At 36.8% G+C, this 22,323-nt stretch overlaps 1 protein-coding gene across 7 annotated transcripts in view; it reads left to right on the top strand.

Moving 5' to 3' along the window:
- ZMYM2 (zinc finger MYM-type containing 2) overlaps positions 1 to 22,323 on the top strand; it is an 87,344-nt gene that overhangs the window by 38,484 nt on the left and 26,537 nt on the right. For 6 of the 7 annotated variants that reach the window (XM_036404065.2, XM_036404061.2, XM_036404058.2 and 3 more), the window contains 4 exons: positions 5,200 to 5,350; positions 6,103 to 6,218; positions 11,868 to 11,984; positions 12,554 to 12,704. In XM_036404065.2, coding sequence (XP_036259958.1) covers positions 5,200 to 5,350; positions 6,103 to 6,218; positions 11,868 to 11,984; positions 12,554 to 12,704 — 535 coding nt within the window. The remainder of the gene's footprint in view (positions 1 to 5,199; positions 5,351 to 6,102; positions 6,219 to 11,867; positions 11,985 to 12,553; positions 12,705 to 22,323) is intronic. The other variant, XM_036404064.2, reaches the window with a different exon arrangement.

Genomic DNA, 22,323 nt, shown 5'->3' with positions numbered 1-22,323 from the left:
ATGTTGCTTCTGGATTAGCTTTGTTTATTTATACTTATCAACTTAGATACAGTTTTCCTTACTAACTTGATTGTGTTTTAACTTCAATTTTTCTTGAAATCACAGTCCTCAAATGTGCATGTTTTCATAGATGCTGTAGATGTGAATTTGCACATGGGAGGAAAATGCTTGATACTTTCTCTTGCAGATTGGTTTTGTGTTAATTTCACCTTTGAAGGAAACTTGAAACTGAAGCTAGTTTGAATTTGCAGGTTTTGTCAAGAGGCAGGAGCACAAGATGAAGCTAAGACTTGATCTGAAATGGAAGCTAATTGCCTAGAAAGCAGCTTTGGAGAAAAAGACTTGGGCATCCCAGTGGAGAAGCTGAACTGGGGTTAGGAATGTGCCCTTGCAGGAAAGATGGCCAGCTGGGTCCTGGGTTGTCTCATAAAATGCCTGACCTCTGGAGGTCGTCTTGGCCACCCTCAGCTCAAACAGGATCACCTGGAGCAGCTCCTTCAGGAACACATCCATTTAAGTTCTTTAGTGTCTCCAAGGATATTAGCAAGAGTACAGCCAGCAGGACAGGGGAGGTGATCTTTTTGGGCCACCCCCCCCCCCCCCCCCCCATCCTTCTGCTCTTGAGACTTCATCTAGAGTATAGTGGGCAGTTTTGGATTTGACAGAATGAAAGGCATTGTCCAGGCATTGCTGGTGGAAGTTCAGTGGAGGGCTACCAAGATGCTTAGATGGCTGGAGAACCTGACTTAGTAGGACAGGCTTAGGAGATGTTACTTTGTTCAAGCCTGAGAAGCATAGAGGGGGATGAGTTATCTAATGGGAGGAGACAGAGGAAGACAAAGTTGAACTCTTAACAAGAGACACAACTTGAAAACAAGGGGAAACTTACTTAGATAAAGAAAAAGGTGGTTTGTTTTTGTTTTTTGTTGTGGGGATTTTTTTCAGTTGGTTGGTTGGTTTTGGTGGTGGGTTTTTTGGGTTTTTTTTTTTGGGTGTGTGTTTTGTTTTGTTTTTTCCTCTCCTATAAGGATGGTGAAATCCTCCTGAGGGGTTTTGAGAGTGTTTGTCCTTGGAGATGCTCAGATTTGACCGGACAAGATCCTGAGCAAACACCTGAACCTGCTTTGAGCAGGAGGCTGCATTTCACCTCAGGAGGTCTCCTCCAGTCTATATGATTCTGTGATTTTCTTCTGAAACAAAGAAGGAAGCAGTGATTTTTAAAATAAAGCCTCAGGAGTTTTGCGTTATTTGTTCCCTCTTTACTTAGTTACTAGTGAAAATTTTGGTATTTTGTTCTGGTTTTCCTCTACTGGTGAAGATCTTTTTGCATCCTGCTGTGAAATATCAACAACATTGATACAATTTTAAGTTTTCCTTCATTTCTTTTCTAAACACCCACTTTTCCTTGAGGGTGATTAAAATACTAAATTAAGTATGTACTGTAGTAAGAACTTGAGAAAGCTGTAATGGTACCGATTAGGGATTGAAACTCCTGCAGTGATGTAAGTGGGCATAAATGGAAGAGTAAGACCAGGGCAGGAACTTAGAATATTTTCCTCTGAGCATTCTCTTGGCTTCTGACTCTCTAGAGGTCAGGGCATCCCTTGAACTTCATGTGATGTTCCTGTATGCTATTTTTGGCAAATCTCTTTAATTAGTGCTTTTCCAGTCTCCTTGTGAACGTATGCAAACAGTTTTTCCATCCATGACTCTTGTTGGTAAGAGGTTCTGCTGACCTGCTATTGGTCACATGAAGAAATGTCTCCTGTTTATTTTCAAATTGCTCTTGATATTCGTGTGATGTTTTGCAGTTTTTAATATTAGAAAATACACTGAGCAGTTGATCCATTGTGCCCCACATAATACCATTTTTGGTTCTGTCATTATTCTCCTAAGCTATCTTGTTTCCAGGCCAAAAATCCTTACCTCATAAGAATGCTCTTTGACCCTCTGTATTTCCTCTCCTTAATTTTAGTGTATCTTCTCTTTGTCAATGGCAGCTAGAAAGATGCTTTGAGAGAAAGGATTCTGAAATGTTACTTTTTCTGCAGAATGAAGTTAATACTGCAGATTCTTAGAGATGAAAGAGATTATGTTGGGAAGAATTTGAGAGTAGAAATGTAAGTTAGCTAAGAAATTTGATAGTCTCATCTGGAAATTTCACACTTATGAGCAAAATAAAAATTCTTGGTTTGCATTCTGGGTATTCAAAAACGTTAGAGATATAGTGAGGCTCTCTGTTAATGTTGTCAGTGGAGGAAGTTGTTGGGTTAGATTCTCTCAAAAATAAATGTTTGAGACACATGTATAGCACTGATTGAATACTTTCAGGTATGCATTAATCTTTCTTTAATAATAGTGTGAAATAATTTAAAAAATGTAAAGTCATTTAAAAAATCATTTTTAAAAACTGTGTTTTTTTAATGATTTTTAATGTTTGAACTTGGAAGTTTAGGGAGTGCTGGAAAGATAATAAAAACGCAAGAAAAATGTTTCACTTGAGGGAGATGACGATTACAACGTTTTGGGAGCAATACATTTAAAGAAGGGTTAGACCTTCTAATTTTCTTTTTTTCCACCATGCCCTGTCTTCTTCACTTGTGTAACAATATGTTTAAATTTCTAATAATGTAGAAATGCTCAAATATTCTTTTTAGTTGTTATTACAAGAATAAAATGAGAGCTTTGTTATTACAGTTTTGCTCTTACCCACAGAATCTTCTGCATAGTTGGCATGTTTTTTGGAAACTCTTAGTCTTTGTAGTCTTGATAAACTAGATCTAGGTTTGCTAGGTTATTACTAGATAGAAATAAATTTTTTCTTGCTTTTAAATCTAAAGAGATGGGGTGAAGTCAGTAAACAACTCCTGTATTTAGAAGATGTATGAAATTCCGAAGTGATTGACGTGCTGTTGCACTGTTTTTTCTATGCATGATCCTTTTTTGATATCACATAAATGATGAGGTATTTGAGATGCTGGTTAGCAAAAGCTATTTCTGCTTTCAAGGAATTTTTGTTGAAACACGTAGTTTACTGACACAATGAATTTTTTTCTGATTATGCTCTGATCAGTTTACTATAAATTCATTTATTAAAACTATACTTTTGTCTTGCTGTCTCTTGAAATCACTGTAGTCTCTGTTGGATTTCTCTTTTGGATATGGGACTTGTGAAAGCTTCATTTCCTTGTGTGTTGTTTTCTGATCATATTGCTGAATGCTCTTAGTTATTTGCCAGCATATTTGCAACAATGCTTCTAGATTTACATTTTGGGTTATTCTGTGGCTCCCAAGGCTATTTGTGCAAGCAGATTTTTTTGTGGTGGTTGTTCATTAAGCATGTTCCAAGGAATCAAGTCCTTTGTAAGTTGTAGCCTCTCCTGTATTATTAGCAATATAACTCAGAGGTTTCTGGATGCACTCCTCTTGTTTATTAGCCTGCCAGAGGAGAGGAATGTATAGCAGCAGAAGAGTTCCAGCTCAAAGAACAATATAACTGCTACATTTTGGTCTTGGTACTAAGTGTGAATTTTGCCAATTTTAGGAAGATAATGATATCCTGAGTAACTTGTTTAAAGGCAAATAGAAAAAAATTAAAATAGGAAGGAAGTATCCTAGAGTTGTATTTTATACCTTCTTCTAGGTAGGAGCTTGGTATCTTGACAGGTACTCCTTTCTGGAGGAAATCCCCAGCAAAGGTTTCATCAAAACAGCATGTGGAAATTGTGAAGTTGTGTGGAAATTTTACTGGACTCTGCAAGGTGCTGCATCCGTTTTTGTGTCACAGGCGCGTGTGGCTTTGCATGTTTTTATGTGGATGCTCTTAGAATAGGAAAGATGACATTATAAACCCAAAAATTTCATCTCTAGCTGTCTGTAAGATTGGATTTAACTAGTTTTCAAATTTAGCTACTGAAAAATAGGAAGAGCAAAGATATCCTCTGAAGCTTTTCTCGCTCTGAACAAAAGAAAGCACCTATGAAACATGCTTTGTCTTTCCTTCTCCTTTCCATCCTTGAGAATAGGGAAAGAGGGAGAGAGAGTGCTAAAATAATTTCTTTAGAAGGGAAGAGATATTATGTGCCTAAGTGACAATTTTCTAATACTTAATAAGGTGAGAGTCTGTCTAGTAGGCGGCCCATCATGTTTGGTGAGGAATTTTCTCCATCACTGTCAAAACCCTGATACTATTTCTATGGGCAGAGAAGGTGTCTAGATATTTTTCCTGAAACCTGCTTTATCATGCTTGAGATATTTGCCTAACACTGGCATATGTAATACATGTAGAACATCAGAATTACTGATTTTGTATGTTGACTGTGTCATTGGTATTCCTGCTCTGTGCAGCTTTTTCTGTGCTTTTTATAGAACGTTTGTTCCATTCTGGGAAAATTGCTGATGAACTGGCTGCTGTGTTGAGAGATATCAAAATCGAGTCTGTTATCAGGTTCATAGAGTCACACTTGAGCATAGAACCTCTGCAGTGTGTTCCTCCTGCTTGGAGGATTGGAGATAGAATTTTTTTCTCCCCAGAGTTTGTTTATTCTTCATATTCATAACTTTGCTGTGCAGGTGACTGCACAATGGAGCAGATTGCCCAGAGAAGTTATGGAGTCTCCCTCACTGGAGATATTCATGAACCATCTGGGATGCAATCCTGTGCCATGTGCTCTGGGAAGACTCTGCTTGAACAGGGAGGTTGGACCAAAAGGAGTCTTTTCTAAGCTTAGCCATCCCATGAATCACATTAGCCATGCCAGATTCCTGTTACTTTCCTTACAACCACTGTCCCATCAACAAGGAGAGAGGAATAGAGTTCTTTGAAACTCTTCAATTCAGCACAACTTGTTGCACACTCTTTCCACAGTTCAGTTTGCAGACAGTGGGATTTGGGATGGAATTTGGATGGTTTAGTTGGTTTGAGTTTTTTGAAGGGTGTGTGTGTATGTGTGTGTCTTTACACAGACGGTTATTTTTAGCTAGCTTTTTCCCAGCAGTAAAAGACACAACCTGAGTGCTGAATGCTCTTGAGAGGATGATCAGGAGAGTTAATATAGGAAGGATCTGATGAGAGAGCAGATGATAGAAATAAAGCTTATCATTTGTTTTATTTTGTTTTTTGTCTTTAGACTATAAATTAAATTAAAAGCCAAGCATAGTTTTAACTAATGCATTGTTTTGCTTTGTTTTATGTTTTAGAAATGTGGCAAATTAACATCTTGTACTGGCTGCAGAGCTCAGTGCAGGTTTTTTGACATGACTCAGTGCATAGGACCTAATGGATATATGGAGCCATACTGCTCAACTGTATGCATGAACACACACAAATCAAAATATGCAAAATCACAAAGTAAGTGAAAAGGATGATGGGTTTTCATCACTGCTAAGAGTAGACTTTTTAAAAATTTGAACACTGGGGGTGGGTGCATTTGTTTTACAGTTACAGTCTCTGCAGATGTGACTTTATAGTTTTTAACTTCATTTAAAAAAACCCCAAAACATCTTCTGTTGAACACCAGTAAATGAACCCCTGAGGATTAATTTTCCTCACTGGGCTTTTTTTTTGTGATGTTGGAAAGAATTTTCAACTGTCTTAAGGCTTCCTATGAAAAAAATGCTGAAGCATAATGTGCTCTGCTGTGTCACAGGAAGATAGTGCAGGTCTTTTGCATATGAACTCATATTCTTTGAATTCTCATATTAATCCCACCCTGGATTTTTTTTTCAGTCAAGCAGGAGATGGATAAGAAGGGAGATAGTTATAATGCATATAGATATTCTCTAGGTAAAGTTTTTGATCCAGTAAATAATTCAAAGCATGTTTTCTTCAGTATGCAAAGCAGATCTCAACTTGAAGTTGAAAATGCTCCACTGAATTTTATGGAAGAAAGTGTTTTCATCTTTAGTACTGATCTTTATTGAAAGTATTTATCCAGACTTCTGTAATTTTTTTTTGCTTTGTGTGACTTGTAGAAGCTGACTGGAAAACAGACTTATCTTAGTTTTCTGCATTAAAAAGCCAAAAAAGGCTCACCTGTAATACTCTTTTTTTCCCCTATTATTTTCTGTTTATTTTGTTTGTAAACTGCGTTTTTCTTTTAGGTATGGAAATTATTTGCCACTTTTGTAAGCGAAACTCTTTACCTCAATATCAAGCCACAATGCCTGATGGAAAACTGTACAACTTTTGCAGTTCCAGTTGTGTAGCTAAATTTCAGGTTAGCTGTTGTGTTAAATCTTTTCCTCCCTAAATATTTGTGTGCCTGTGTTGGTGTTATGTATTTGAATATTAAGCTAACTTGCTTGTGTATACATGCTTGAGAGTTACAATTAACATAGCAAGTGCTCCTGGCTCCTAATATTTTCTTTGATCAAAGGGCTGTTTCATAGTAACACTAGCTGCTGTTCTTAAGCTTATAAAAACTTACCAGTTTCTGCTTTACATTGTTAGAAAGCACAAAGCTGTATCACTGCTCATCTTCTTTTTACCACCTTAGCCTCTTCATGGATGTGAGCCTTGCTGTTTTGCATTGAAGGTCAACAAATTTAGCTTCTTTTGTACTAAACTCAATAACAAAATTCTCATATTGCATGTAGAACTAACAAAGGTTTGCCATGGAGAAAAGTGATTCCTTCTGAAATGGAAGGTTAGAGCCTCAACCATTTTACTTATGGACAATACTAGCTGTTTAAATTGTGGCCCTAAACTGGGGGGGTTGCTAGGCTAATGACATGCACTCTGGATGAGGCTGCTCTGCTTGTTGAAAGTGTCATATTTTCAGCATGAATCAAGGTTAAAGCATAAGTGAAACATGTCATAGCCATTAATCTCTTGGTGATCAAAGGATATTTTAAAAGATTATATTTCAATTCTTGTATGTAAAAGCATTTTTCCCAGATTTACGCAAGATGATTGATAATTGCTTCCTCATGTGTTGTTGAAGAATTACACCCACACAGGGTTCTCCCATTTGTCATTGAACTTTGCTGTTTTCTGTCAACTGGACAGCAAATTGGTCTTTTAATTGCTTCTTTAATATGCCCTGGGTAGGACCTCTGTCATGTAGCCATGTTCTGTGTTTCCATCATAACCAGTTTGGTAGGTGTCTGTCAGTGGAACTGATTAACAGAATACCTGTGTATTGTTAGTATGTGATGACAGACTGTAATACTTAGTGCAAACTCATCTGACATCTATATTATTGTACGTGATTTTACAATCAATTGCATCCCCAAGAACTCTCAGAACAAATACAGCCAGGGAATGACAAATTCAACCTGGGCCTTCTTGGATTTGCACATCAGTCAGCATTAAGCAACATTATTGAATAGAACTGCCAGATCATTTAATGCTGGCTGTGGGTTTGTGGTCTTACTGAGTCCTTGTGCTCATGCTTCTGTTGCAGTCTCAGTGCTGCACATAGATCTCCTGTCAGGATTGTAGTGAAATTTAATTGAAGCAGCCTTGCAGTCTGTGAGTTCTCAGTAAAGACCAAGAAAGGGTAGGTTGTTATTTGCTTACAGCTACCACCATTGTTGGATTTCAACTTTTCATAGCTTTTGTGTAGTCACTGTGTAAAAAAATAAAATGTATTCACCATGAGGCTAGAGTTGAATGTATGAGAACAGCTTCTTTGTTCTGTTCATTTAGTATTTAGGTGGAAAGGATGGTATACCACAATGTGAGCACTGTTAGTGTTCCCTTGAGACTTCTCTTGTACCTAAGTGACACGTAAGGTACTGAGCCTAAATTGAAAAAATGGTCAATTTACTATGGTGCTCCGTATTTTTCAGTGTTAATGGAGATAACTCTTATTTTAGTTTTCTGGCTTCATATTCATCCCCTTTTCCTGCTTTGCCTGCTCTTCCTAGACTTTTTTCTTTAAGGGTTATCCTTCACAAAACTGAATAATTGCTATCTCAGGCCTGTGTTTCTTCCCTTCTGCTGGGGTTTTAGTCCTTTTGGTTTACAAATAGGTACGTTTGTTTTACAGAACTTAAGGATTGATTATAATTGTGTCTTACAAATAACCTTTTGTTTCTAGCTAGTTGTTCTTTTAATGGATTGAAATACTGGAAAGATTCAGCTGAGCTGCATGTTGTACAGTGTATGTCCGTATCTGCATTCTCCTTTGAGCAGCCTGTAAGAGCATTTAGTCTTGTAAGAAAGAGAGTAAAAGAGAGATAACAGCCTGTTTTGTGTGTTTTCGTTTGGTAGTTGGTGGTAGAAAGTGGGACTGAATCTTGTCTTTCACACTCTGTCTTGGAGGTTGTTAATGCAGAATTAAAGATGGAACTGTTCCCAAGGTGTATTGTTTTAAACCAGTATTGATACTGGTACTTTTACTGGGTCAGTTGAAGATCTTGCTGTTAAGGGAAAAATAAACTATTGATTATTGACTGTGAACATGGAGGCAGTTACACAAGTGTCTTCCCAGAGTTAGCAGCTGTGTAAGTGTCTGACAGTACAAGCTGTCTGGCAAAACACAAGTCTGTGCAAAATTTGTACTCAAGCTTTAGTTGGTTTGGGCTTTGCTTCCAATTTATGGATGTATCTGGAGAATTGTAGGACCAGTATGGGTAAGAATTACAAGTACAATAGCTTTTAGCAGGTTACTCTCCCTGGTTATTCACTAATGCTTTCACCATTGTGATGGTGCCTGGAAGTGTTCTTGGCCATATATGTTGCATGTCTCTTATACATGTGTGTGCACACAGACAAATACTCTTCTAAATTTGATAATAATAAAAATATGCCTTCCATGCCTAAGCTGGAAGGTCTGTGTGTGCATGAGTGCAGGGGAAAAGTTTGTTTCCTTCCCTATTTAATTTAGTTCCATTGATTTTGCTTGTGGAACAGTCCTAATGAATGACAGCATGTAGAAGATTTCTCATAAGTGCTTCTCTCACGTGCATTAAAAAAAAACTTGTTTCTTTCAAAGCTTTGAGGTTTTTTTCTCAGCTGGAAAAAACACCTAACCTCAATTTGTCTGCCTACTAGCTCTTCCATGTGTACACTTATGTTCAGAAATGTTTCCACAATTTGATTTCATTTTGCTGTGAGCAAGGATAATCTTCTGTCACATAAGCTGCAGGGGCAGGGCAGAAGCTGTGCTGCTGTGGTGGCCTTCTCAGAAGAACCTGGGCTGTGCCTGCCTAGTGTTCATCATTAAACTGGCATCTTAGAGCAGTTTGAGCTGGTTGCATTGAAGGCTGAGGAGGGCTTTACAATAGTTTTTTTGCTTTGCTTGCACTTCTCATGCTTTTGTTATTCAGGGCAGGCTCTCAAAAGAACAAACATAGGTACATAACTTCAAAGATGTCTTTGATACAACACAGCATAGATAAAGCTTTGTGTTCAGGGTGACTGGTGAAAGATTTTAATGAATTTATCATCTTTTTTCCTTTTATTATTCCTTCTCTGTAATTATGCTCCCAAATAATTCCTGAGGGTACTTTAAGTACCTTGTATGTTAGAAGTAAAGCAAGATGGTGAAAATACTACATGCATGTTATCTTAGCTCAAATTATAATGCAGAAGCAGTCTTTAATTGTAAGCAGAATAATTGAAACTTTAAAGAGGCATACAAAACAATGTTTTCATTAACTTGATTTAAAAACCATCTTCTGCTTGGTTTAGAACTTTCAGTAATATAAATTCAGTTCTTTACAGATTTTTCTGGAAAAATATTTAATTAACCAGAGGATCTCATGATAAAAAGAGTTGGGGTTTTTAGAAGTAATAATGTTATTACTTCTAAATATAACTACTTATAAGTTATTAAACTTATATTTATAGTTATGCCTAAGTTTCCTTTAAAACAAATACTAATTTGAAATAGTCTCAGTCTTTGTTCTCACTTCTCTAGCTTTTTGTTATTTTTCAATTATCAGCTCCCTAGACTTTGTGAGTCTGAGTTTCTACCCCAGTAAACAGTAATGGAAAGAAATAAAAGAAGGCAACTGTGGCATACCTCAGAAAACAACTGAAAACTATGTTTTACTTTTAACTTATAGCCCTCACAATAGGGTGTTTGAGTCCCATATTTAAAAATAACTACAATGTGAAAGATAAGGGTTGCTTTTCATTCGATGACCATTGAGTATATTTCATCTTCATTCGTTCCTCTGTCTTCAGTGTTTCTGTACAAGTTGTCACATCTGCTAGTTCTTTGCATCTCCTTCATTCCTGAGCTGGAGATGCTGGGTATTCCTGAGTTCTTTTCATTTTCAATGAGAGCTTCTAGGGCTTCCATAAAGCACAGAGCAGCATGTGTCAAGCATGGTGTTTGCTCTGTGAGGACACCTGCAACAGCAGAAGTGCACGGGTTGGACCTTGCAGTTAAATATGCCTTTGTGGCTCTCATGTTTTTGCAAATCTTCAGCTATTTAGAGCAGCCAAAGTGAAGCAAACCTTGCTGAGCCACAGGGACATTTGCTGGATATAATGGGAGAAATATGATAATATTGTGTGCAGGCATCAGAAAAAAAGTTGTTATAGAAGTTTATATATACATAAAGTTGTTACAGGCTGATAGGCCATTGAGTAAAGGTGTCATCTTTCTGCTGCCTGGCAGTTGGGTCTCAGGTCCTGCCTGTGATTGTGGAATATGCATGACCACTTAATGTCTGCAGACTCATGACACAGGATTAATGCATCTGCATAAAATGATACTGTTTGCACTGCCAGCTAGCACTCAGCAAGTAGCAGCCCACATAGATCAGGGTTTACATCAGCAACAAGTCTCAACATAGTTTTAATTTATTTTTTAGTGTAGGTGAACCCTTACTAACACGAGAGTCTGAAGAAAAGTATCCTGTAACAGAAATGTTTTGAATTTTCACTGTTACACAGTGGAGAGGTAGTAACAAATCTGTCTGAAGAGAAATTGTCTTTAAATATATTTGTTCTGTTGCAAATAGTGTGGGAAAGTTTGTTGAGAAGACAGATGTAAGAAAGTTGTCCTGGATTCAAGTGTCTGTGATTCCTGCTGATTCAGATCTTTGTCTTGAACATCACATCTATAACACACCAATAGTTCTTGCTTATTTAGGGAATTTGCAAAAACACTCTATTCTGTTGGCAAGTATAAGACACACTGAAAGATACAGGTACTGTATAATTTACTTCTTTTATCTACTGATTGCTGCAGAAATGCACTAAAGAAATTTCTCAGTTACAGAATTAAATTCTCATACTTACACATGCAATCTTAAGTATTTTTCTCAGTTTTAAACCCTGGATTGTTTTGGGGCTGGTTGTGTGAATAATTGCATCTTCCTGCCATGGGATTGAGGCTACTTAGGGCTGTTAGCTAGTTTATTCTTAAACTGAGTTGATGTGAGGTTTCTCACTGAAAGCCTTTTACTTTAGTAGTTGTATTTTCAAGTGGTATGCTTGCATAAGATGTTGATAATCTGCCTTGGTGAGGTTTGGCTTTGAAAACATTTGTTTGTTGGTCTTTGTCTGTCACCAAAACAATACAAGCTGTGAAATGTTTTTATCTGAAAATATGTTTTGTGATTAACAAAAGCATTCAGTTTGGGGATATTTTTTGTTTATTTTTACAAAAAATGTGTTAACCCTTAACTAAAAGGCATAAGAAAGGTAAGGTAAAAAATATGACTTAAAGTAATTATGGTGGAAGTAAGGGTAATGGTTCAAAGTTGAGAAATCTAAGATGACATGGGAAAAGGAATTAAGGTAAAGAACCAACCTGCTGTGCTTTTGCCAGAAATGTTCTTGAACTTATAAATAAACCCCTGAATTCTCAAAGCACTGTAAGCTTAATTGAAAAAAAAAATCCACATTTTAAAAGTAACTTGTTTTTCTTAGTGATGTATGTATATATATTTATGTTTTTCAGACGCTCAGTGTTCAGTCTTCAACAAATGGTCAGTTTGTCTCTCCCAGTGATATTCAGTTGAAATGTAATTATTGCAAAAGTTCTTTCTGTTCAAAACCAGAAGTACTGGAATGGGAGGTAAGGGGGATGTTGGTGTTATTCTTAGAATGGTGATGTGTTTAAAAGTTTAAACTTAGAACTTTAATACAGTCATTCTAGCTATTTTATAAAGTATTGAAGTTTCTTTTAAAAAGCTCAGTTAAAATCTACCTGGTTCTGTAGAATATAATTTAATTTCAGTATGGATAAAAGCAGAAGTCTTTGTTCATAAATAGTATCTGTAATTTTAAAAAATGTATTTTCTCAGATGAGCTGTAAGTCTGGAATCTGCTTTCATGGTAGATATGAAGTACCATTATTACACTTCTTTATGAACTGAGAGAAGTATCTAAAGAGGATATGCTGAGATTGAGTGGCATATTTTCTGTTCAGTGTTTTCATGTGAAATTATGAGTATTTGTAGCACTGTCAGCTTAATTGGGATTTGTAAATTTTTAGCATTAGAAGTCACACTCTAATTATGTGTTCGCACTTCAGTTTACTTTGTAAATTGTCTTAATGGCAACTATCAATTCAAGTTGCACTAGTTAGACCTTAAGATTTTATCCATTAACCTTATTCATGATGCTTTGCAACTTTGCATTTAGAACAAAGTGTATCAGTTCTGCAGCAGAGCATGTTCTGATGATTATAAGAAACTGCACTGCATAGTTACATACTGTGAATACTGTCAGGAGGAGAAAACGCTCCATGAAACAGTGAATTTCTCTGGTATCAAAAGACCCTTTTGCAGTGAAGGTATGTATGTGTTTGGTTTTTTCCTGAGGTATTGCTTATTCTACTGCAGTTTACTTACTTTGTTTATATGTTAAGATTTAAGGTTACAACTCATTCTGTTGTACTTGAGGCTAAACTAGAAGTCTCTTCATTACTGTTATTGAAGTCATTGTAGCTGGTATTACTAATGCAGGTACTTCTTAATTTATCTGAGCTGCCTTTAGAGCTTTTCACCACTTAGTCTAGGTTAGGGGTAGCATTCTTCAGTGTGTGTGTGTGTGTGTGTGTGTGTAAATACATACACCTTTATGCACTTTGCATACATACATATGCACAAAATATTACACATTCTTTTTAAAAATGTATGCAGTAGTGCATATACAACATTACCTGCACTGATGAACACTAAGCTTTCTCTTTGATTAGCAGTTTCTAAATTAAGTATAACAGTAGGAGTTCTATGTTGGCTTAGAATGGATACTTAAGCAATAACTTGAATGATGCCTATTGCTGTGTGTTGATTACTGTCACTACAATTTGCTACACTAATTACTTGAATTTTCAAAAAGAAAACAAAGTAAAAGGGAACTCCATGGGCCTAGCTTTCTTCTAAGTTGCATTAAAGCATGGTTTCAATAGAAAATAGAAAAACAGATTTTTAACAAGGACCTATCCTTTCCACTTCTGGTGAGCTCTTCTTTGATACTGGTATTTAATCATGATCTTAGAAGTTTAACTACAAGTTTGGATGACCTATTATTCACAAATATGGTGAATATTTTTTTCTTTAGTTATAACAACAACACTTCCAATGTCATTTGATAAGACCTCTCTGGAAGATTTCTACTTGCAGGCAGATGAAATAGTAGATATGGGAGTTTACTTGTAGGAGGATCCTGTTAAGCTGGAAAGGGTTGGAATGCAGGGCTGAAGGCAATCTTCCCTCCATGCCAATCCCTTACAGCTCAGGACTCTGCAGTCTGTTGTTTCTGGACAATGGAGTGTGTTGTTCTGGACTGGAAAGTGATAGCTGGAGGGTAAAAAACAGACACATGAAGGCCCAGCCTTACAGTGTATCAGTGCATTGCTCAGCAACCTCTAGCTAGAAATTGTTTCTGTAAATGAAACAATTCCACAGAATACATTCAAACAAGAGCAAGATACTTTTCTGGAGATTAAAAATTTATGCTTCTATTACTGTGAATATTTATTACTCCTTCAGTTTAAAGCCAGGGGGGCTGTCACAATGAAATGAGTAGGATTCATAATGCCACCTATGCCTTCTGTATGAGGAGGCTTGAAGTAAGTGAGGACTTGTGTTTCCTATGGGAAAATTTGAGGAAGAAAAGATATAAAAACTGTCTCTCCTGTTTAAATAGAGATACTGAGTGGGAGGAATATGTTGCCAGGTGTATAGGTGCGGGTCTTGAGTTTGCAGGTGCTGGGCTGCCAGCTCAAGGATAAATACTACATTTGTGATGGTGAATGTGCAAAATGTTACCATAAAGACAAAGTTTATCAGCTTGCTGCTGAATCACTGAGTAATAGAGAGAAGATAGTCAAAAGCACCATTAAGTAGATCATAACTTGAATAAATACAGCGTATACCTGCCAGCTGTAGGTGAGGTCTACTTTGTGATGCATATGACAAAGAGCTGTACGTGTTCCTCTTGCAAATAAACCAGTGACCTGGACAGAAATTCTGAAGGAACCACTGACCATTTATTTTGAAGGAAAACCATCAGTTGTCATCAATGGCTGCAGAAACAGTACAATCCAAGAATGAATCATGCTTTAATCTGATGTGGGAAGGACAGGGCCAGGACTTTTGGTGGACTTCTGGAGGTCAACAAATAGAAGTTCCATCATCAGATGTGATAGATTTTTCCCCCTTTTCCAGGCACCTAAATATCATTGGTTTGTCCTTAATTTCAAAGTCTTTTTCCAGATATATGTCCAACTGTTTGTAAGATAACAAAAGCAGTACAAGTACCAAATGTTTTTTGGATGTGGAGGCCATTCCAGTTTTGATATTGCACATTGTTCAAGGAACCTCACCGACACAGATTATTTTTTTGAGCATGCAATTATTCTTCATCGGAAGACAATGTATCACAGTTTGAGAAGGAATAGCCAGAGGTACTCAGTCACAAAAGTTGCTGGCATTTTTGGAAGAAATTGAACCCTCAAGGGAAAATGTGGAGAATTTTCAGGGGAGTGTTTATAAAAGACTCCTAGATAAATTCAGAAATTAAACACGTGTTGAAGTTTCTGCAAGTGTACTTACTTGTTCACCTTTGTGAGAATGACGGGAAAGCATATATAAGGTCAACCACAAATATCCCTTGACTGCTTACAGCTGCCCAGCTGGAGTACTGAAGATGACATTGCTGCCATTCTTCATACCTGAAGGGTTTTTTCACACATGCATATCCATATATATTTACACACAGACCCTGGCACCCACATTAAAGTCTCGTGGATCAGTATTTCTGTGTGGTTTTATTCCAGCTCTGTTTCTTTATATGTTTCTCTTGAGACACTTCAAAACATGTGCAGGAGGTAGCTGAAACCTCCATTTTAATAAGGTGTGATTAGAACTGACCTAGGTTTTGTGCTGAACATGGTTATTAATTTCCTTCATGCAGTATAGGATGGTTTTTCTGTTTTTGTCCAAAAATTGGATGCTATGTGGAGAATCAACAACTCTAACAGAGTAGATGAAAGAGTTTAATCTGTTCCACTGGTGCTGAGGCTGTCCTGGTGTTTTGCCACTAGAATGCTGCATTCCAAAATATCTATGTCTAAATTAAAAAAGATATGTATTATGTATGCTAAAGTAAAAAGTAGTTTGTGGACTTTTATGTATGTAGTTACATGAGTGACAATTGAGGATAGGCTGTACAAGTTTTTAGTCCTGAGGGAATCTTCAAATTACTGGGTTTGGGATATTTTGGGAGTGGTTTTTTTTGTTTGTTTTTTGTAATACATACTCCTTCTGAGAGCCTGGGAGAGCAAGTCAGTCTTTGTCAATCCAGCAATGAAACTATTTTATTATGAGTATCACCATAATTTTATTTTATTTGTAGACTTCTTTAATTCATCTTTCCAGTAGAACTAAGTGCTATGACTTAAACAACACAGGCATAATAATTTTATAGTGCAAATTTTAATGACACTGATTCTTATGTGGTTGTCTTCTTCTAGGAGGGAGAAGGTGATTAAGTTGTTAGAGTAGCTCAGTTATCTGATACTTGGGAATTCTTTTCAAATGGATAATACAGATAAAAGACAGCTGTCAAACTAGCAACTGTACTATCACCCTGATAGCCTGCTAGTAAATTTCTGGGAATTACGGCTTCTACAAGTGAAACTCAATGCAGACATAGAATTTTCTCTGAAAACATCTGATGTTTCATCTAAGTAGAGATAACCTCTTAAAATATCATAGAGTTGACAAGTGGAAAAATAAGTTTAGGTAATTAATTGTACCTTCTTCTAGATAAGGTGTATACTCAGTTAAAGCATTGTAGGTTTTAGAGTGGGATTTTCCCAACTAGTGCTGCACAGTGGATTGTTTGGCAAAGTATATGATTAAATGATTAGCTGATTAATTTTTAGAATTATATGAAAATACTACAGATACTGAGATAGCCTGAACACAGGTGTGTTAAATTTTGTAGAGGTGCTTACATTCCAGTGTTTCACAATCAATTAGGATACTACCTGATATTTATGGCAATTCCTGTTGTTATTAGGAACAGGAAAAAAATTATGTAAAAACTGATGTGTGATATGAAGTGTTGCTGAGACTTAGTTAGAGTTGCTGGACTTCTGTGGTGGATGGGCTGAGGAAGAGTTGGTGCACAGTCCCTGCTGTGCTGAGCTACTGTGTCCCCCTAAACAAAGGGAGTCGCCATCAACCCTGTATGAATCTCTTCGTTCCTGGTGTTTGGTCTCATTATTTTTAAAGTGAGAGCTACAGAAACTGTTCAAACACAGCTTTTTTAATAGTTTACATTAGCAACTATCTTTTTTAGAGGCACCAATACTGCTTTTGAAAATAAAATGTACGGAATTTGGGCTTGCGTACAGAAATTTTTGAAGACAGTGTGAAATCACCCTTTTACACACTCTAGGATTTGTGCTTCACAGAGCTCTTATGTCCCTTTCAACAGCTCTTGATGGAGGCCTGCCATGTTGAAATAATTTGATCTTGCTACGGTGCCTAGTTTGGTTTTGCTCATGACCACTTCTTCTGGCAGTGTCCCTCCTGAGATAAATTCTAACCTGAAATGTCACTTTCCTTGTGGCTTTCATTTAAAGCTTTGTTTGGTGCTGAGTTGGGATATCCTGGCAAAAGGGGACAGTAAAAAGCAGAACACATCTTAAATACTGCAAAATACATGCTCTGTAAAAATACTCGTTCACAATTGCAGGAGTCATGTTGTTACTGCAGGAGGATATTCCTTTCCTACAAACTGGGTTAGTAGAAAAGTAGAAGTGAATGTTGGAGGTATTCAGAGATTCCTGGGCCTGAGACACTCTGACATCCTTAGTGTGCTGTGGACAGAAGTTAGAATGGGACATTCCTGGCATCTCGGTGAGCTATGGCAGTTGTCTTTAGGGAACTCTGGTGGCACAGAGGCCATGGTTGTGGCCATGACTGTTCAGGCCTTGTCATCTGATTAAGTAGTCTGGTTTTAAATCTTTGAGCCACAGATGACTGTCCCAAACAAATTTTGTTACTGTAAAAGCTAAAATAATATTTTTTGCTTATAGAAATGAATTAAGGTAAGAGGGACAGCATATTCAATTCTGACAAGTCCCTTAGGAGATATTTAACAAGCTCCTTCACCACAGAAGCACCAAATGAAGGCTTTCGGCTATGCTGAAAGAAAGCAAAGTTCTGCACCTCCTAGACAAACACATGGAAGAGCTGGACAATTGGTTCTTGTGGTATTCCACTTGTGGAAGAGTCTCATTGTAGATGTAGTTTCCAGTTAGTGCTTCTTGGATGTGTCTCTTCTGATATTACTGGACAGTTTTAATTTGTTAACCTTGGTTTTGATATTTCTTCCAGTATTCTTGTAGCTGAGAAATGGAAAGGTATAACTACGCTTTGGAAAAGATTGTTTATCTTCCATTCCCTTTGTAGAGGGAGAACATTGATAGTGTTAAAGTAATGTAATTTAAAATTTCTGTACACATATTGAGTCTTGAAGTTTTTGTTTTTCTTTGTGGAGAGATAATTGATAACATGTTATAGAATATCAAGTGAAATCCTGTGCATTGTTCGACAGCAGCGGTCCTTGTTAGATTTTCATTCTTCAGTGTTAATTCCACTGTTGTATCTTTTTTTAAAGAGGTTTGATATAGTTCTTTGAGCAAAGACAGCATTGAGTGGTGCAGATAAGGGGTGATGCAATTTAATGTGCTGAGATTATGAGCACGAGAAGAAGAACGCTTAAAAAGATGTTTCTTATCAACGTGAAAGAATTATCAACCTGAAAAGATTTAAGAATAAGCAAAACATGAGTAACTGGATTGGAGTAGGAGGGAGGAGAATGGAAGGAGATAGCACCTAATATCAGGAAATAGTAGGATAAACTGAAGTTGTATAAGATTGCATTGAATTATAATAAAAGGTTCCTGAGGTGAAGACCAGGAAGGAAGGGGTATGTGTACACATAACTCCTCTTCTCACAGAAGAGGATAGGGTCTACTTTAACAGTAATCCAAGCAGGACCCAGAATTTGGATACATTGCATCTGTTTTCCTAAAAATAATAATGTTTGTTATGAATCCAGAGACAGCAGGTCATAGCAGTGTGGGTATGGAAGAGGTTTTGCATTCAAATCAGTACAGAGGGAGCTGGAGTAGAAAAATCTGGAAGGAATATAGCTCCAGAAAGCTTCCAAGATGTAGCTTGTGATGCTGAAGGACTGTTGTTACTCTTCTCTAGAGCGGGTAACAATTGAAGTTACTCCAAGATGAGAAAAAAACAAGTTTTGAGTGTTACTTGAAGGACAGAGGTAGTTTAGTAAGAACAGGATTTCAGAGGTAAAAACCTAATTCTTCTAGGGTGGAACAATTACTTTTTATAAAATATGTTAGTCCCTGTGGTAAAAAGGGACTGGTGTTGAGGACTCAGGATTATTTCTGGTTCAGCATTTCTTTTTACGCAGCTACTTGATGTAGAAATGTACTGAACTTCCTGTAATTCAGGTAGGTGCTGCTGGTAGAGTTAAGACCACGTTCTTAGTAGCTTACTTGCGCTGGGTCTACAGTCAGTCAAGTGAAGCAGGGTTTTCTGCTGTGGGCAACTCTGCTGGGCTGAACCTGGCAGAGATGTTGGATCTGTCAAGAGAAAGAAAGCTCTCTTAACCTAGAACTTCCCTGAGGTAAAGGTTTTGAGGAACTGCCTGGATGCTTTCTTGTCAGCAATCTTCTCTTGTATGTGTGCAGATCATTTCTTTCTCTGCCATTTATGTGGGGGACCAAAATTCAGGGCTGTTAAGATATAGCTTTTGTGTTGGGTTTTGCTTGGAAGCCAGAATTCTAATAGTGTAATTAAGGATATGTTATGTTAAGTCCGCAGATTCTCACCTACTTGGTTTTTGTTTGCTTCAGATTTTGAGTTGGAGATACTTCTGAAATGGTCCTTAGTGGTGTTTCTGAGACAGCCAGCTTGTGAGATGGTGTAAGAACTTTAATAAAGACCGTAATTAATGGCTGGTGTAGCTTGAGCCAGATAACCCGTGCTTATAATTTCTTTCAAAGTAAGAGCTCTCCAAGGCACTTTAAAGCAGTAGAGGTTTTTATCTGATCACACTGGAACTTGTGGGTCTGGTGTTGTAGCAGAAATCTTGAGGAACTTACCTGAGAAAAATCAGATCTCTTTGTTCAAAATGTTGGGACTATCAGCTGTCTGTTTTAGGCAGGCTTTTACTTATGAACCCCAAGTCCCCAGGGGAGTTAGGCTGAACAACCCCTTAGGATTCTAGTGTTTATATTAGAAAGGTCAGACATTCAGTGCTTTCTGCATTGCTCATTCAGAGTGTGCTGTAAATCAAAGCCATCTTCATGGTCACATCTACAAGGCCAACATGGGTATTACTGTTATGTTGATTCAGAATTTCTCTTGTGCAAGAGAAGACCAAATTGTTGGAGCTTGGAATCTGTTTTGCCAAAGTCAAATACTTTTATCCATACAAACAGTCTTACTCTTTCAGTCAAAACCATAGCATTGTAATAAAATCGTATATACTGGACTGCAGACTACCGAGGACCTAAGAAAGGCATTTCGGCTTCTCTTTCTTTGAAGTCACAAGATCTTGAAACTAAACCAGTATTTCCCTGGCCCCATAGATTAAGTTACCTATTACAAATACAAAAAAGAGTTTCAGACAAATCTGTAGAATTTTGCTCATGATGTTGCAAAAGGAAGACTTTGTAAAGATTCTACTTTAGCAAGTTTCAATGTTCTGAGAATCTACCATCAACATCCAAAAATAGGTTTTTTATCTTCTGTAGATGCCTCCTTCAGCAAGAAGACCTGCAGTCAGTGATCTGTAAAAAAACCCATGTTTTCCAGGCATTTAGGTCTTAAGGGCTGGAATTTTTGACTTTTGTTTCCCCTTATTTAATGATCACTGATAATTTTCCATGAGTCACAGAGATGTGGGAGATGTTTGACTGTAGAGTGGAAAATTTCTTACCTGATAACTTTTAAAAATAAAATAGCTGCATCATCTTCAACTTTACTTCCTGTAGTTCAGCAGCCAAGAAAAATGTTTATTTTTTCCATTCCTTTTTGAAAACTGTTTAGCAGATGGACATAGGTTGCCTGGTTGGTAGTAGAAGAGTGTTTCTAAGTCTGTAGTTTTGAAAGTGTGATGCAGCATTGAGTGGCTCTTCTAAGAGACCACTGAAGAGGAGGATACACTGTGGTGCTAAGATATCTCTGGAATTGTAAAGAAGTGGAAAGAATATGATGCTCCATGCAATAATGAGAGATACAGCCAGCAGGAGAAAATATTGGCAAGAAATTTTGCTTTTAATTGGTACTTGTAACTAATAGCTTGCACACACTGTTATCTTTAGGATTGTTATTTCCTTCAGAGCAATGTATTTAAAAGTCCAAATCATTTGCACTCTAAGGATGGTTTCTGGATATGGCACTTTCCATCTGTGCTAGTAATTTTTTTATTCTGTTGTTGAAGAACTTAAAAGAAAAAACCCAAAGAACAAACAAAAAAACAACCCCAACAAAAACACTTTAAACCAAATTACCTACAGTGTCTTATTTGTACAATATTCTATAAAAGTCTTGTTTTGCCATTACTAGCAAATTTAATTTGTTAGCAAAGCTTGTTGCATTACAAGTTTAAGTTTCTCAATAACCTTTTGTTTTTGGAAGATTCAGTCTGCTGCATTTTCCATTTGCATTCTTGTGCTTTTAGTGATTTAAAAATAGTATCTCAGTTTCACACATATTAATTCTGCCCTAATAGACAACAGCAGAAGTCACATAATCGAAATTACCAAATACATTATAGTATTTTTATATTCTGTATGGCAGAGGAAGTACAGCATGTATCTTGCATACTGAGTTTCATAACTTACCAGAAGTACAGAAGTCTGCATCTGTTAGATTATATACACGCATCCTAGCAGAGTGGACACTTGGAAGACTTGAGTTCTCATCTTTGGTGCTGCTGTGATATTTGGTACATCATAAAAACAGGTGCAGTTCCTTAGTTAAAGGTCTGTGTAAATGTTATCTTGTCCCTCTGGTGTTCAATATAGAGAGTTACTTCATCTTCTCAGTCTGTTCTCTCCTGTAAAATTAGGACAATTACAGAGGTATACAGTATATGATTTAGGCATCAGCTGAATAGGCACTAGATTTGAGGTCATTTAAATACAATATATTCTGAAAATAGCCTATATAATAGCTACAGTATTCACCTTTTAATGCATTTAATATGGTAGAATGTCTTTCTAATTTGCTTGAGGGAGGATCAGATTATGGAAGAATATAGCTGTCATTATTGCAACCTTGAAAGTATGACTGCACAGTAAATAAAAAAACAAAAACACCCCACCAAAAAAGAAAACCCACCAAAAACCAAACCAACACAAAACAACCAACCAAAACCAAAATAACCAGCATCTCCACCCCACCCCAGTGTGGAAAAAAAAATTAAAATATTAATTGCATATAAACTCTTCACAAATTTCATGTGTAATTTCCTGTCATTGCATAACTGTCACTACTGATCATTACTTGCTTTACTGTTACATTTTTTAAGAAATCCCTCAGTTCTGAGGTAATTTTGTACATATTAGTGTTCTTAACTATTAATGAGTTATTTTAAGTGGTTTGTTGTATTAATATAAATAAAGTAATAAAATTTAAGTTGATCCATGAAGATAGGTATTTCTTTAGTAGATAGCATTGTCTGGATCTCTAGCATTTTGAGGACGTGTAACTGAGCAATGTAACTCCAAGTCAATACTTTTGCATGGGTCTATATTAAAAGAAAATTATGTATTTTTTTTTCCTGACTGTTTATTCAGGGATTTGATGGAAAAAAATCAGCATAGGGTTTTGAAAAAGATGCAGGTATCACAG

The sequence above is a fragment of the Molothrus ater genome, chromosome 2 (assembly GCF_012460135.2).
Source record: "Molothrus ater isolate BHLD 08-10-18 breed brown headed cowbird chromosome 2, BPBGC_Mater_1.1, whole genome shotgun sequence".
Taxonomy (NCBI): Eukaryota; Metazoa; Chordata; class Aves; order Passeriformes; family Icteridae; genus Molothrus; species Molothrus ater.
This window is presented reverse-complemented; position numbering and strand designations above follow the sequence as displayed.